A 17,536-nucleotide genomic window follows, 5' to 3' on the forward strand; every position below is an offset into this window, starting at 1 on the left:
CTCATAAAACTGTAGGATCTGACTTAATCTTTGTACTTGATTTCTCTAATGTAAGATAAGAGAGTTGAATGAAATGTGAACAGAAAGTTGTAACTGTGCTCTTTATTTAGTGTTTTTGAGAATTCTCCGAGAAATGCTATGCTTCCAATTTTGAACATGTTGATCTGTTGATCTGTGGGTCAAGTAGAATATGAAAATATGAAATTATGCTAGAAGAGTGAAAGAAAAAACTATGGTGGCTGACATAGAGTATAATGGTTTTTTCTTTGACTCTGTGATGCCATTTTTGTGTCCTTCTGATATTCAGACTGATGAAGTATGAGCATTCTGCTCTTTGCTGCATTAAAACTGGGGAGGGGTAAGTAGTCTGCAAGAAATATCTTAGTTAAATTATGCAAAGGCAGAATAACATCTGCATAACTGAAAATCTGTAAATACAGTACACTAACATAATATTTAGTGGGATGATCACACAGGGATTATGGCTCTGGCCTTCAGAAGAAACTCCCCTAAATTACCTCTCAATATAATTTGCTGCATAGTAAGCTCTTTCAGCTCAATTTCTTGCATTAACGCTTATTATATTGTGCTGAAGTAATGAGGCTGGCACAAAGTGATGCAATACATGGATAAATACTAGGTTGTTTCAGTTGTTCAGTTACTTTTACAAAGGCTATCAACACTGTGCATGGTGCAAAGTAAAACCAACATTTTTAAAACTCTGTGGTTCTGATTGGACAAAACACTAAAAACACACAAATAGTCACATCTCCATGTGATCAGGTTCCAAATTAAGGAGATCCTTGAGATACGGATGCTCATCTGACTTTCCTTGAAATATGAGAATGCTGGAATATGATGAGGGCTTCCAAGCTCTAAAGTTCTGCCTTTCCACAGCAGTGGATACATGTATAAAGTAGAACAAGAACAATCTTTGAATATAGATACCCAAAAACTTTGAAAATGTGTAAAAAAACCAGGCATTGCCTGCCCATTGTGTCATTACAGAGAGAGGTGCAACTCTGAGAAACTTATAGTGAAATCTTGATTTGAATAATACCACTCAAGGGGTTTTCTTTTGTGCTACTTGGAAAGTCTCCTTCTTTCCACTGACTTTAGCTATGCTCACTCCACTTGTCATTGCATTGGCAGGCCAGCCTAGTATGTTTAAAGAAAATGTGCTGTTTGCAGTCACTATAAATAGTAAATGAACCAGTCAAAACCCCATACCATGTGTAAATGAAAATATTTGCATGTCTGGTCAAGAAAAATTTTGAAGTATGTTGTTAAAGCTATTCCTGAAATATGATCTATACTGGGAGCCATAGTATATTTTGAGTTTCAAACTCTTCCTCCAGAATTCCTCGGAAATAATTACAAGGAAATGGAGCAGCAATCAAAAACTATGAAAATCAGTAGCTGAAAGTTGTTCTATGCCTGCTTTAATAAAGATATATGAAGAATAGGTATAAATAATTTATACATTTTTTAATTTTTCCTAAGGCTCCTGGTGGATCTGAACTGGAATTTATCAGTTCTTCATGTGGCCTCACGTTCCTGCACCTGTAGTGCTTGAAGAGCTCAGACTCTGTTTGATCAAGATGATATTTAAAATGTAAATAGACATAAATTCAGACTAATTTATGAAATTTTATAAAGTGTATGATAGACACTGCTGTCTTGAATATTATTATGTATGATAACAAATTGCAGTGGAGGGAGTGCTATTTTGGAAAGTGTAGTTAGGTGTTGAGTGGATTGCTCTGAAGTCTGCTCATAATACTGTAAATCTTGTCTTTCTGTTGGTTTTTTCACTAGATTATTAGAATCTTTACAGCATCACAGGATACCCCACAGTTGGCAATGTTCACATTGCTAACAGTAATTTAGATCTGCTGGCATCCAAAAGCCACTCTCATATTATTCCAAATTTCAAAATAAGTTGTAGCTTGCGTGTGAAAATTGCTTGTATAGTATTGAAATAAATTAATGCAAATTGGGAGCTTAGAGATGTTAATTTTTTTCTTGCACCTGTGAAATACCTTTCTGAATTTATATTTATAGACTCTGAACTGTGACCCATGTTAGATGAAGGAGAGATTTAGACGTGTTTGGTGCAATTGTAGATTAATGTGTCATGCAATCTGTGTGACTATGGGTTAGTCATGCCTATTAGTTTTCCTTCAAAATTTCATCTTTTAGTGCAGGAAATATGGTTTGACTTTAGATTTTGTTTGTATCTAGTAGCACTTAATCCTCTAGATTAAGTTTTTGAGGCTTTGCTTGATTTTTTTCTTTCCTTTTTTATATGGTTTACTACGTAATTGGTGTTGTAAGAGGCAAAACTTCTTCTGTTACACCTACCAGTTTCTCCTCTGGGTAGGCAGCATTGTAAATTATTAAATAGAACCACAGACAGTGTCATGATAAGTTTTAATGTGACAGTGAAGTGAGAGCATTGATCTTATGTAATTTGAGTCAGAAAAATCTGAACAGGTAAACTATTTGTAACTTCTTACAGCTGAATAGGAACATAAGTAATATTAGTAACAGAAAAAAGGCCATCTGGTCCAGCTTGCCTGAGTTTGTTTGACTGGTTGATCATAATCTCAACCACCTGCTTTTCTGCAGAACTCTACTTCACCAGCCCTATCCTATTCCAGAAACAAATGTATCTGTCTCTAGTACACCTTTATAAATCTTTCCTTATAACTCTGAATATTCAGACCTTATGTTGTCTTATGGCACAGGAGATCCGCAAAGTCTCAGAAGAGTTCAGAGCTAGTAGGTTCTGTAAGATCAACAGATGCACAGAAAGAAGAGCTCCTGATCTAGCAGTTTGTAATTTAGTTTCAGAGAAAATATGTGGATGATTAGAAGAGTGTTGTGATAGAATTAGATGAACGTCTATATAGTGATATGATTGCCTCAACCAGTTACAAAATGCAAATGTTTGTCTCGCTTTTAGATTTGAAAACAGACACCTTTACTATTTATAATCTGTACTGACATCCTGCTAAAACTATTCTTATTACTTCATCCAAGTTTTGTTAAGGCACTGCTGTCTTTCTTGTAATTTGGGGGAGAAGGGAATAAGGAGAGTATTTATTACTCTTAAATTACAGTTCTTTCTACTAGTAGCAAAGGGAAGTAAACAACAGTCCTGTGAAATAAAATTTTTGTTCTATAAATTAAAGAACAAAGAAATTTACTATTCTGCTCAATTCTCACTTGCTCTATATCAAACATGCTGATTCTCTATGGCAGTGAATTCCCAAATAATTGGGAATGTGATTTAAGTGGATTAAAATTACCTTAACAGTCACTTAAATAATGGTTTGATCTCTTTCTGCAAAATCATGTCAACCTTTATATCCTTCAAGTTCTTTATAAACATATGTGAATTTACTGTCCTATTGTGTTTCAGCAACTAAACCTAAATAAGGTTTGCCTGTGTTTCTACAATCCTCCCCCTTCCCCCCACCCTTTTTTTTTTTCTATTTAATTCTTCTTTTCCCCTTCTCTCAGCCTGGAGGTGAAATAAAGAAGGTTCCTGTGCTATAGCCACTGTCTTAGATGTTGTGATACTGGAACCTGTAAGTTATACTTCTTTGATTGTCTAGGTCCTGATTCCCTAGCATAAGCTCCTAGCATTTCCTTCAGGGTTTTGGCTAAAAAATATTCTTACCTGGACTTGCACAGTTGTGCTCTACCTCCCTCTGGCCATTGTTTCACTACCACTGAGTGTCTCTTGGCTGGGAAGCTGAAAAAAAAAGCCTTCATCCATTGCTGGGGCCTTCTACTAAAGGCTGTAAGTTAGTGCTGGGATTAAAATGGGGTAGTTGTTAACTTACAAGTTTTGAAAGCTCCCATGCTGGGTATAGAGATAATGGGTAGTGTCATGCATATAAAATATCCTATGAAATTATACATAACTGCTTACGGTTCTATATGTCTTAACACACTGTAAAACTTTGTGCTTACAAGTGTGTTTTCCATTAAAAAATCAACACTTTTCAGATAAGGAGAAAGATTCTCTGTTTCCCTCTCCTCCCCTGCTAATAGTAGGAGGAGATTGACTGTGGAGTAACAGGGTTTTTTTTGGTAGACTAGAGTTACATTTGGCACAATCTGCCGAAAGAAGCCAACAGCACACTCATTTTGGGTCAGTTCTTTTGTCTAGTAATGGTTTTTAACCAGAAATCTCAAAGCAGCAAAAACCCCTCCTATTTTTGTACTGAAAATAAAATACCCCATCCTTGCCAGATAATAATGACAATTTATAAAGTAGAGGAGCCTACTTTTCTTAGGTAAATCTGTTTTCTATATACAATTTTAGTGGTTGAGGTAAGTCTGCAGTCTAGTATTCTTCACTTCGTAGCTTTAATGCTGATTTTTGTGTGTTTGTAAAGTACAAAGTAAAACAGATGCATCCAGCATTGAGCTTTCAGTCTTACCTTGTTTTATAGCTTAGAGCAAACAGACAAAGGATAAAAAAATAATTAATTTACAGTGGGATGTGTTAAAATGTCATTATTAATCAGTTAAATATCATTCTTTTCTGTACTTGTTATTTTCTGTCTCTGAAATCCTTTCCTTTTTGTTAGCTCTGGTACTAATTATCCAGCCACTAGCTGTTGGCCTTTAAAGTCAGAAAATGCAACATCTTTCAGGAGACATGTGGCTGCAAAACCCAGTGAACATGCAGGAGGAGTGCCTTCACAGGTCAAGTGCTATAGCTGCTCTTTGACAAATCAGTCTGAATTAGCATCACAGCCGCCTGTTGGTATTCCTGCTCTCCTCCATCTCTGGCTTCATCTGTTAGCTGCTGGTGTTGCCAGCCAGCCATCGTTTTGCACTTCCAGAGCTGCAGTCTGTTTCAGTGTTTGCTGATAGTGCTGGAGTACCTTTGACTCCCCCCAGACATCACTAGCAGAATTTATGGCACACGTTGAAATGAGCTCTGTACCTGAAACTCTACTGTGTGTGGCTTCACCTGTCTTCAGCTACTAATAATTTATCAATATTTTGTGGAAAGAGGAAATGGAGTATAAAGTAACTCCTCTGACTGATGGTTGAAGTTCAAGAGTTAGCACTAGCAACAATGGGCACTCAAGTAAAAGGCTTTCTTAGAGGCTGTTTCATGCCTTTTAGCTAAATGTGATCATGCTGCCAGTACCTTTATTCCCATGGATGGTTCCAATGTAAACACCTACTTGTGTAGTCCTAGTTGAGGCATATGTCTGCTCCCTGCTGAAGAGACAAGGTAGAGAGTGGTGGGAGAGAAAACCCTGAAGATAGCATTCTGGTGCTAGAGGCATCCTCTAGATAATCCTAGCTGGCACATTCAGGGGTGGGCTCTACCAGATGAGTCCCAGCCTGGTGGGGTGTGGAGGCAAGCTAATATGCCCCCTTTCTTCTTCACATTTAAATTGAGGCTGCCTGCTTTGGCAATTGCCTGTGTTCTGCTCTCTTTATCTAATCTATCTGTCTAAATGGCTTCCATGTCCTTCTTGTTAGAATGATAAATGGAAATGGTTATTAAGGTTTCAGCATGCTTAATAATGTCCAGAGCCAATCTGTTGCATGACAGATGCAGCAATAGGTAATTATTTGATGAACAAGAGGATCTTTGGTCAACTATGTGCTTTTAGGAACAGGAGTGCAGTATAAGAATTGACAGCACTGGTCCAAATGTAGGTTGTGGAAGTGCAGGTTTCGTTTTGTACCCATCACATATGCAATAAATAAACGTCATGGCTTCCAAATACAATGGAATTAGCACTGTTTGATAAGTACATGATATCCATAACTATATTGGTTCTTTTTATTTCTGTGAGAAATAATTTGACACTTGTGAAACAAATGTATAAATAAATATGGGTGGCTAATCTCACTAAATACCTGAACTTGACCTCAGAGGGTTAAATGGCCTTTGTTTTGAGTTGAGTACTATGTAATGAACTTGTTTAAAAATCTGTTAAAGTATAATGGATACTTTTCAACTCAATTCACTAAGTTTTGGATCAGGTCCATAGGGAGTACAACATTCATGTGCATTGCCTAAAGTGTCTGTCTTTCTATTCTGTGGTTTGCAAATCAATGAAGGATTGGGACAAAAGTTGTATGTAAATGTTTTTTTTCCTAAAATATTTTAAAAGTTTATTTAGGGGAGGCGGTGTGCCTTGATGTCCCCCAGGCTTTCCTGATATCTCTGTAAATTTCAATAGATTTATGTGCAAATCTAGTCTGCATTTCCACACATCTATCATTTGGGAACTTGACTTAATAAATCATCTAAAACACTCTGAAGAAGAGGAGAGCTAATTCCTCTTTTATACCAGAATAACTCCGTTGACTTATCAGTGTTAATTCTTACTGTATCTAGTTTAGAAAAATGATGAATCAAATAAATAAATGCAGGAATTCGATCTAAAAGGTAAAAAAATTTTGTGAAGGGGCCATGGATATTTTCTTTGAAAAAGTATGTTTATGCTTTTGGGTTGGAAGACTTCAGTTCATTCCGAGTTAATTTTTTTTTTTTTCTCCCGTGTGTGTTTATTTCCCTAGCATTCTTTGAATATATTGTTCTGAGGGGCAAAAAAGTAAAATTAATGTGTGTATGAGTTCCTATCAATTATTGTTTTCTTCCTAATATCCTGCAGCTTTATGTTGCTTTAACGTATGTGTATTCAGAGTTTTGAACATTGTGGGAAAAGGTTTCACTGGTATCCATTCTTGCCATTAAAGTGCTTCCCATCTGAATATTGCCTGCCAAAGTATGTGGTATCCTGCAGAGCAAGAGGATGAGGACATAGATTGCAATGAAGCTGAACAGTTTGCACTTCCTAACGGTGACACCAGCCATCAATCTTTTGTAAAGACAGCCCAGAATACAGGAGAATGAGAACTCTCACCCTCACTCCCCCACACAAAAAAAAACAAAAGGAGAATTATCTTCTCTTTTTTTTTTTTTTCCATTTCATTGCAGCAATTTCCTTCTAAGATCCTCCAAGATGAATACGTTCTCAAATTGCATAAGCTGACATTTCAGTGGCTGAGACACTTTTGGAGAAGGAAAAAAAAATAAAAGGAAAGAATTGAAGTAAAATTTATTTTTTAGGTTTTCTGAAGTACCTTTTTTTTTTTTCCCCAAAGAATTTATTTAATTTAGTCTTGGTTCTCTCTTTATCATCAGGCTAATGAATACGGTGCTAATTCTATAACAGGTAATGCATTTCTCACATTTATACCACAGTTTGACATCAATATTCAGTAACACTGTTATATTATACAGGTTGGCAAAAGCTCAGAACTAAAGATTGCCAGTGCTGTAATCAGCCATATTTAGAGAAGCTTGAATCAAGTCTGCAGCTTGTATAAAGTGGCACAGATCTATAGAAATCACTTTGCCCCCGCTGCTGGGGATCTTCTCCTTTACACAGAAATTTGTTGCAGGTTTTATTTTAATATATAAACCTAATTTCACCAACAGGATGATTTATAGTTGTGAAATTAATGAGCCATATGCTCCTCGTTGTAGTAAAAAGGTGCAGAAAGAGAGAAGTGCTGGAAAAAGTTTCTATATCAATGAATTGCAGAAGTTAACTTATACTGTGTCACTCAGTCAAGAGGCCGTGAGGGTATAAGGTGGATAAACCAGTAGGAACCCTCATTAAAGAAAGAGTAGTTGAAAAAACTTGAGGTCTACTTGCTGGGAAATGTTTGACATGGTTTGGGACTAGGTTCACAAATAGGATTTTATTTCAAGTTATCCTTGAAATTGCCATGAAACCAATTTATTTTTTGGTACAAATCAGAGCTATTCTAACACTGTTACACCTAAAGAATCTGCTATGAAAGCCTTAACAACTGGGAAAGAGGATACCCAAATCAAGCCTCATACACACATGAAAGAGACAAGTGAAAGTGTAAGAGCTGCTGCCATCGTGTTTGCTTGCCATCTAGAGACTCATATCTTTGCTACAGAGATCATCCAGAGCTCAGGCAAAAAGAGCTTTAACTAGCTGAAGAGCTGCTCCAAACAACTAGAGCACTTGAAATTGGAAGATGTGAAAAACACGTTGGTCAGGCAAGTTGGTGTAGCAGAATTTGTGTGAGACACCTGCTGTGGACTGAAAGACTTGCAAAATGTTCCACTATTTTCAGAATTTACAGATATACACAGTACTAAAACTTCATTCCTTCTGTGTTTTTCTTCTTCTTTTGAATTTTTCCTATTTGTGGAAGTGTCCAAATCCAACATTTGCATGCTAAAATTGCTTTGGTTCCTTTCCCTTCTCGATGTCTTTTTGCACAAAGGAATGCACGCTCATTTTCTGTCAGAACTATGAAGTAAGAGATTGAGTCACTGTTAAATAATTTCTGAATTTTACCTGATAACCTTTATTCCTTTACAGTTTTACCTGGTGTATGTTGAGAGAGACTGTTCAGTTCCTGGAAACTGTATGAAAAGCTCACAGGCCGTGGCTTAGGACTGTCCTAATGTAATTAACTGAGGTCTTTACTTTGCTTTACACAGGTATAACTATGCTACATGAAGTTTGATCTGTGCACCTTAGCTTCCAAGAGAACTGCTCCTACTAGAAGAGTCTTTGGGAATGCTGTGGCTTTTTCTAGCCTTTCCATGGATGACCCATGCTTATGAAGATGCCAGGAAATAACACAGGGCATGTGCAGGTTGAAGGGACTGTTATTTTTGACATGGACAAGCTCTGCTTTCCTAACCACGTGACATCTTAAATATTTTACGGATTCAGAAGTGTATCTAAGTATAATTCACAGCCCCCCAGATTCTTGCTAAGAGGGGATGTGATCTGGCCTGTTGTTTGTTCTGGGTAGCATATGTAATACTTTGGCTTACGTTGATTCTTCCCACGTTTCCCTAGACCATTCTGCATCTTAAGTTTTGCAGATCTTATTGTGGATTTTTTTTTTTTTGTGTGGGAGCAGATTTGTGTTTTCAACTGGTATGGCTGCAGATCAAGCAGGAGTTTTTGGCTTGTGCACAGATTCTGGAGGCCGATTTTGTAAAAGGTTTCTCTGATTTTTGGCTTTTAAGGCATGGGAGCATATACCATGTATTACTTGATTACAAGTTAGCCCACTCACTAAATAGTTTGCTGACCGCATACAGTAATGTAAGAAGAGGGCTGAAAAACAGAGATAATCCTGAACAAAGCTCAGAAAAAAAACATCTCGGAGCACAGATGAATCACATGCTGAATGCCAGCAGCAGTCTCCTAATTAAGCTGCTGGATTATGATTGTCTAGGATGCCGGTTGTCTCATGGTAGCATTATTTTCTCCTTGACATGGGCTTTGTGACATGCTATATGATTGCCTATCCTGCCATTACCTGGGTAGTGCAGTATGTGTTTCATTGCAGAATGCCCAAAGAAGACTAGTTAATACTGAGGTTTAAAAGATGCTTCTGAGTTGTTCCGTTTCTCCTGACACACCAATTGCTCTATGAGCAATGGGTAATGTATTTCAAACAGTGGTGGAACTCCTACTTCCTAAATTTTGAGAACTGGTCTGTGTCAAGGACATGCACTGATACATGCTTCTCAGTAAAACAAAGAAGAAACTTAAGACAATTGTTGGAAGGTCTATAGTAAATTAAGTCTAATTCACCACTTGAACTCAGATCTCCTTACAGTCTTTTGATTTACATATGTGATTGTCTTGAGAATGCAAACTGCTAACACTCACTTTAGCCAAGGCCACAATGTAAGAAAAATGTGTCTTATTAAAAAAAAAAAACAAACAAAACCAAAAAAAGGCGTACATTTCCCTGTATACAATACTTCTTAGTGTGTGGTATATAACAGAGCCTTCCAGATAAATTCCTTGGATCTAATCCTGTTCTCATTAAACCCGCACAGCTCTACTAACGTAGCTGAGGAAAGAATTTTTCCTAAAGAATTTTATTTCTAATAAGCACAAAGCAGAGCCTTTTGGCAAACTACCTATCCTGCAACTCTGACTGAACAACACTAAAACAGAAAACATAAAGCAAAATTGGCTCAGAAGACTCACAAAGGAGGGAATACACCACAACAGACTGAACAGGAGAGTTGCATACAGATCATATCTACTTCTGTTGTGGAGTTTATAACTAATTTGGGTAGGTAGATTTCTGTTTTTCACAACGAGGTAGAATGGGATCTAGTGTTACTTCAGAATTTTAATACAGGCATCCACTCTGGGTCCCAAAATACAGTTTTTAGCCAACTTTTATTAAAAAAAAAATCTGGTAATTGTTCTTTCCAGTAACAAAGTTTAGATGGTCCTCTATCTCAGTGGTTGCTCATGCAGTGCAAGTGTAGAATCCATCAGGGAATGAGATTCTGTGAAAAAGCCTCTACATGAGAAGCGATTTGTTCAAATTCTTAAAAACCATCAACCAAACACTAAATTGAGAGAAACTGTTGACTCCCTCAAAGGCAGAGAGGCCCTGCAGGGAGACCTGGACAAGTTAGTGGGCTTGGCAGTCATCAACCACATAAAGTTAAACAAAGACAAGTGCCGGATTCTGACCTGGGACCGAACAACTTTGGGTGTAGGTACAGATTGGGGAATGAGAGGCTGGAAATGGATCTGGGGGTCCTGATCAACAGCAAGTTGAACATGAGTCAGCAGTGCCCTGACAGCCAGGAGGGCCAACCATGTCCTGAGGTGCATCAGGCAAAGCATCACCAGCCAGTTGAGGGAGGTGACTGTCCCGCTCTGCTCTGCGCTGGTGCGGCCTCACTTTGAATATTGTGTGCAGTTTTGGGCACTACAGTAAAAGATATTAAGCTATTAGAAAGTGTCCAAAGGAGGGCTACAAAGATAGTAAACAGCCTAGAGGGGAAGCCATATGAGGAGCTGAAGTCACTCGGCTTGTTCAGCCTGGAGAAGAGGAGGTTAAAGGGAGACCTCATCACAGTCTACAACTTCCTCTTGAGGGGAAGAAGAGGGGCAGACACTGATCTCTGTAGGAGATCAGTAACAGGACCCGAGGGAATGGTATGAAGCTGTGTCAGGGAAGGTTTAGGCTGGCTATTAGAAGCACTTCTTCACCCAGAGGGTGTTTGGGCACTGGAACAGGCTCCCCAGTTAAGTGGTCACAGCACCAAGTGTGACAGAGTTCAAGAAGCATTTGGATGATGCTGTCAGGCACATGGTGTGACTCTTGGGGCTGTTCTGTGCAGGGACAGGAGTTGGAATTGATGATCGTTGTGGGTCCATTCCAGCTCAGGGAGTTTAATGATTCTATGAACAACTCAATTAGAACAAGGCAGGAGGGTAGTGAGTAATCAAACAGCTGGAGGTTTTTGTGGATAAGAAAAGCTAATAGCTTAGCAGATAAATTATTTAAATACTATGTATTTTTCTCTGTTTTATCTTTATAGGGATGGTTGAAATGCATAGAAAAGGAATGACTGGAAAATATGCCTTCTAGACCATTTTAATTTCCTTAGTTCTCCTGGAGTTTCTACTAATTCTGACTGGAGAGAAGTAGACTCATGAGATGATCCCTTTTGAATTGCTTAATTTGAACGCAGCACAGAGTACCTGCTTCTGAAACCCTGCAGGTTACAGCTGCTGTAAGAAGCAGCAGATTACACACTTGGGTCAGTGGGGACCACACCATGGGCAAGGGGGTTCTTTGCCATATGCTTGGCTCTGTGGACTTCACTGTAGTGTGGTAATCCATAGCACACTAAATGTAATTTTGCTATCTTCTAAGTTTCTGGCTAGATAAATTGTAGTTCCATTCCTTACTGAGTGCTAAAGGTATCTAGTCTTGTAAAAGATAGCAAGCATAGCAAAACTGAAGGCTCTGCTTAAATTTAAGTAAGTGCTGAAGGGAAACTTTCACCTGTTCTAGCTAGTCAGTGTTGACTGAAAGAGAATGGAAACTTTACATAAATCATCATCTGTATTTTTTTCCACATTACTTTAGTGCCAGATCTTATAAAGCTGTATGCATAGAAACCAAATTCTAATTAAAGGCCTTATCTAATCTTTTTTATTCACTCAAGATTCAACCAATTTTTACCATTTCACTGATTCTGAGGATTTTGTAAAATGGCTGTTTTCATTGACATCACTCTTTGAAATGATGACAGGGTGTTTTTGGCATACATTTTCTCTCTTGTTAACCAAAATGTGTTGGGCTGTGGAAATTACTTAAAATTACAGAAATGAGAAAAAAAAAAAATCTCATTTTGTCCTCTCTCTGCTGTGCATTCTTCAAGAGGAATCTTATGTGCATGATGACCATTTTCTACTACCACAAAAGAAATACTTCAGAAGTAGTGAAATATGGCCCAGGTATTAGATCTGTTTTGGAGACTCATAGAAAGGGACTTGAGAAGTAATGAAAGATTAATTTGAAATAATAATAATAAAACAAATAAGTAAAATCATAGGTTGCCTCACCACTATGATTGTGTAAGTGTGTGAAACATTACATTTTATGTATTAGTTAGGAGGAGGAGTGTAGGAAGAAAAAGAAAGCTAACGTCAATAATCTACCTTCATTTTGGAAAACTCAAAAAACAAGATAAAGTGGGACTGTTGCAAAAAGCCTGGCTCCAGGTCCTTGATAGCCATTGGTGCTACAAGGCGACTGTAAAGTTCCTTCAAAGTATCTGCCTGTCCAGGCCACTTCCCTCAGCTTCTTGTTTTCTTTCCTAAAACAACAGAATTCCTATATTGAACTAAAATGACAGATCTTCTTTTGCTTTTAGAATTAGTTGGAAGATACAAATCTCTCAACGCTTGTAGCCCACTGATTTTACCAACTGCCAGTCTGACTCTGAGATGACTTCACAGAGACTTAAAAAGCTGGGGTGAAAACAATGCCTGTCCTTCATCCAGCAATTTCTGTGTAGCACCAATTTTCTTTCCTTCCTCACCTTGGCCTCATTTATTCTCTGTTGTGATGACATACTAATCCTTTTACAGTTTCTAATCCTTTTGCAGTTTAAATTGGGTGATGGAAAAAGTATTATTTGATTCAGTACAATGGTAATAATAATAATAATAATAATAATAATGTATTAAACAACAGTAACTCCAGTAGCAAGATGCAAATTTCATCAGGTATCCATCTGTTACCAGGAATCTGGGGAACACCACATGAGGAAAGGAGGTTCTTGCTGTGCTAGGTTATGATTTGTATAATTCTCCCCACAACTACATGAAAAGGAAATGCCACTTTTATCTTCAGTTATAGTTCTTCATAACAGCAGAAGATGCAGAAGTTTTCTGAGACCATCTGGGTGTAGTACTCAGAAACTTAAAGCTGGTCCTGCTGTGAGCAGGAGGCTGGACTAGAGACCTCCTGTGTTTCTCTCTAGCCTGAATTATCCTATGATTCTGTGTTGTTCACTCTCCTGAATTAAAAATAGGGGGTTTGTGCATAACTTTATTGTGGTCATCTGTTTTTTAAATTTTATTTATTTTATTTGAATCATGAAACAACAAAAATTCCATTAAAGCATTATCTTGGTGGCTTCTCCAATTCCATCATCTATTTTTTCCTATGTCTTCACAGTAGAATCTGACTGGAGAGTTCTATAAAATGCAGTAATACTTCCTATTTCCTACATAGATTTTTTTTTTTTAAATCTGTTGGAATTGTCTGTATCTATCTTGCTCTCTTTATTGGTTATTATGTAATAATTCATATGAGAAAGTGCATGTGAGAGAGTCTTTTATGATTTCATCCTAATTCAAAAAATTTTTATCATTTTCTTTCAAGTTATCATCATTAGGAATGAAAAAGAGAAACCACAACCCTTCTAAAGACACATAAAATTTCAATTCTGTCGTGGGTAGTCAGCTGTATTCCTTGAAGAATGCTTGGTCTGTTTCTTACATTTGAGAGATGTCTTTTAGGCATTATGATTGTAATATTTTTAATGTGCTAATGGTTACAGACTGAGTTTTGGGGTGATCTATTCCACACTTTTTCATGATGTTATTCTTTATAAAAAGTTATTGATGATCAGTTACGTCAGATAAATTTTTAATACAAAAATTATTTCCAATCATCAACTCTGCCTATTTTGAAAATGAATGTAATGTAGTCTGTGCCATTGGTGTCATAAAGAATAGGATTAAGAAGCAAGATTTAATTCACTTAGCTGTAACAGAAGTCAGAAATAGCTTTAGCAGTTAAATCACTTGTGGCAGAATTGTTTGTTTATGTCCCTAATATTCCTTTGGTATATTTTTGAATGATAGATCATTTAAGCTGACTCACACATCTGAAAGGCTAACATTTTACCAATATTCAGTTACCTTATTCCATATACTTGTTAGTGTAAGAGGCAGTTTAACTGAAAAATGAATCCTAATAAAATGCCTTTTTAGTAATTCATTTTGAAAACCATTTGACCTTAACTACAGTGAAAGTAGACTGTAAAAATCATCATAGATTCCCTTCCTTGAACTTTTCATAATGCTGAAAAATGACTGAGGGAAAGGAGCAAGATCCAGTTACTGTACCCTGTTTGAACAGCTGTACTTCATTGAGTGGAGGCTTGTGTTACACACAGTTTGTGATAGGAAGTAAATGCTTTTAAAACAACTAAGGAGACAGGTCTTTAACCTCCACCTTTTCAGATGCTTTGTTCACTCATTTAGCTTCTGTCCAAGTCTTGGGAAACATTTCAAATACAAATAATTATTGAAAACTGAAGCTCACCTAAATAATTCATTCCCTAATGAACTTATTAGGCAGAGATGCACTGGGATGATGTTGAAGGTTTTTTAGAGAGAGATCATTAATTCTTGATATAGTGAACACTTCTTCCTTTGGGAACAAATGCATTTAAAGAAGAAAGAATTCTCAGATTCGGTGTTAAGTGTTTTGTGATAGTTGAAATTACAGATTTATTTCAGCAATTGTAAGTATTTTCAAGAACTTAGACAACATTCAAACTTATTTGCATGTAAATTACCGATTTGTCAAAATTACTTAGATTTAAAATTCTCAGTTTCTAGCGCACAAGACTGTCACCTCCTGTGACAAGACTACCTAGTCCCCTGAAATGGTGAAGATACCTTGACATTCATTAAGCAGACTTTTTGGCATTACTTTACATTGCAAGTACATGTTAATCGCGAGACTTAAACCGTTTGTAAACTTGGCACCAGACAATTTCAGGACTTTTAAATATACATTGTAAGATCGTTCTGTGAGTGTGATTCTAATATCTCCAAAGGCACTTCTCTAATGGCTTTGGTGAATCAAGTCAGTGGCAATGGGAGTGTCCAGATGCAGACAGCCAGTCCACCTTTAATTTCTGTAATCGGGCTTTGTGTATACTTCATCCCTTGAAATACATGAGATCTTAAGGGTAGGTTTATGCTAAACAGGCACTATTTGGGCTGCATTAACCATACACCTCTTTCTGTTTTCCTATGATTGAGGTACACATCTGATGGCCGTGAATATTTTTGTCCTGAGGTCTGTCTGTCTTGCCACTTCAGACTGGACAGATATCACTATACTGTACACTATACAGTGCAGAGGGACCACCCAGATCTGCACTTAAATGAGAAAATGCCTTGAAATATAATCAGAATTTTAAAGTATTCTTCATTTCACTACATTAAAGATGACATGCCTTCAGAGGACAGGGCTAACATTGGTTTTGCCCTTATTCTAGCAATTTTTTTTTAAACTGTAACAATAGAACCACTTCTCTCCTTTGGTTGGGTCAAGGGTTCCCAGCACCATCTGCTTGTTTTTCCATTTGTCACCAGTGTTTTGTGGTCTGTGGTACAAGTGGGTTGAAGATTCATGCATCCCAGAAAAATGTCAGCATAAAAGCTGACACCAGTTAATTTGTTTTAATTTGATGCAGAAGATTTTTAGAACATTTTGTGTTCCCTTCTTGTCTTGAAATATAACAAATGTGGTCATGAGAACATCCTCAGTGCTTGTCTCTCTGAATCCCATAACACAGCTCCTATTGATTCATGTTATCAGGATTCAGCTCAAGCTTTCTTGCTGTTTAATTCTCATCTCACACGTCCTTCTGCTCTGCCTGCAATGATTTTAGTTCCTGCCACAATCTTGCCTTCCTCAGCATGAAATTTACACTGACTTGTGTCCACTGACAAACATGTAACCCAGCCTACCCAAACTCAGCTCTGAGCATTAGGTTTTATTATCTGCTATACTATGGTAAAATAGCAAAGTGTTAAATTGGGGGATTATTTGCTTTTAGCTTAAGAAAAAAGGCCTTGGGAAACAAATGTTGCTTTTTTCTCTAGTACAAACTTCATTAGAAATTATGTGTTTTGCAGAGGTTAATATACTATGGGCTGCGCACCAAGTACACCATAGTTCTGAAGATTACAACTTATTCACAGCCTTGAGACAATCTGTACTGCAGAAATACACCTCCTGGGTAAGTTGCAGAATATTTGCCAAACAATATCAACAATATTTAGTAAAGGTGAAAGTATAGTGTTTATTTTCCTTCAAAGAAAAACATAAAGATGTTTGACAATGAAAGCAACAGAAGGTGAAACTGAAGAATCTGAGAATCATAACCTTTAAAATATATCCAGTAACACTTGTACAGAAAACTTGAAAATTTCTACAGTACTTAAGTTAAAGGCGGCTAATTATATAAACCTGCATTTATATTATCATAACTTTATGAGTAGAATGGGGAATTTTTTTCATTTGGTTATTCATGAATAAGTACAGGAAAAGAACAGAGTATAATGTACTTGAGGGTATGTCTGTATGACTAAAAGAATCAGGGAGAGAAATCATTGTTTAAAATTGATTTGGACAGGCAAATCTATTTTCTTCTCTCTGCTCATTCATGTCGTGTCAGTACTCTAAGTATTTAAGGGCAGCATGTCACTATTTTTACCTAGTGTTGTTTCAGATATAATGTATTTGAAATGGTGAGCTGTGTACATATGCAATATAAATCAAGTATTTAACAGATTTAACAATGTTTATTTCCAAATGCATTGATAAATGCAATGTAATATTTAGGGTTTAGTTCTGGGCCCAGGATAACTGCTTATTTCCTCAGTTGCTCTCTCATGTTCTTTTTTTTTACTCTGGTTTGTTTTCTTTTTTTTCCCACTCAGATTGTATTTTGTCTGGCTGTTGTTTGTTATTTAAAAAGAATAGCTTCAAAGTTTGAATTTTCAGAATTAATGTTCAAAAGGAATATTGTGTATTTGCATATATAAATATATACCTATAATTATATATTTACATATACTCTCTAATGAGGCATAATATGGGTGGTGAAGGATACCCACAGTCCTTTGGCAATCTCTACATCCAGCATGTGAGCAAATGACTCAAAGTCAAGAATGTGTGCTCACACATGCAAATCCAGTATAACTCCGTTAACTTTGGTAAAGTTAGTCTGGATTTATGCTTATATAACTGAACATGGACTTAGCCTGTTTTTGGCGTTTTCAGTTCATATCAATAAATCAGTTAAAAGTACTAGGTTACAAGAAAATGGCTA

The 17,536-nt window shown here is 36.9% G+C and overlaps 1 protein-coding gene across 3 annotated transcripts in view; it reads left to right on the forward strand.

Moving 5' to 3' along the window:
• AGMO (alkylglycerol monooxygenase) overlaps window positions 1-17,536 on the forward strand; it is a 184,338-nt gene that overhangs the window by 60,928 nt on the left and 105,874 nt on the right. For all 3 annotated transcript variants that reach the window (XR_007630955.1, XM_050332749.1, XM_050332758.1), the window contains exon 4: window positions 16,338-16,441. Coding sequence is in view for 2 of the 3 variants with exons in the window: in XM_050332749.1 (XP_050188706.1) it covers window positions 16,338-16,441 (104 nt within the window). In the remaining variant the exon portion in view is untranslated. The remainder of the gene's footprint in view (window positions 1-16,337; window positions 16,442-17,536) is intronic.

This window comes from Myiozetetes cayanensis, unplaced genomic scaffold, assembly GCF_022539395.1.
Source record: "Myiozetetes cayanensis isolate MyiCay16 unplaced genomic scaffold, myiCay2020 scf1, whole genome shotgun sequence".
NCBI lineage: Eukaryota > Metazoa > Chordata > Aves > Passeriformes > Tyrannidae > Myiozetetes > Myiozetetes cayanensis.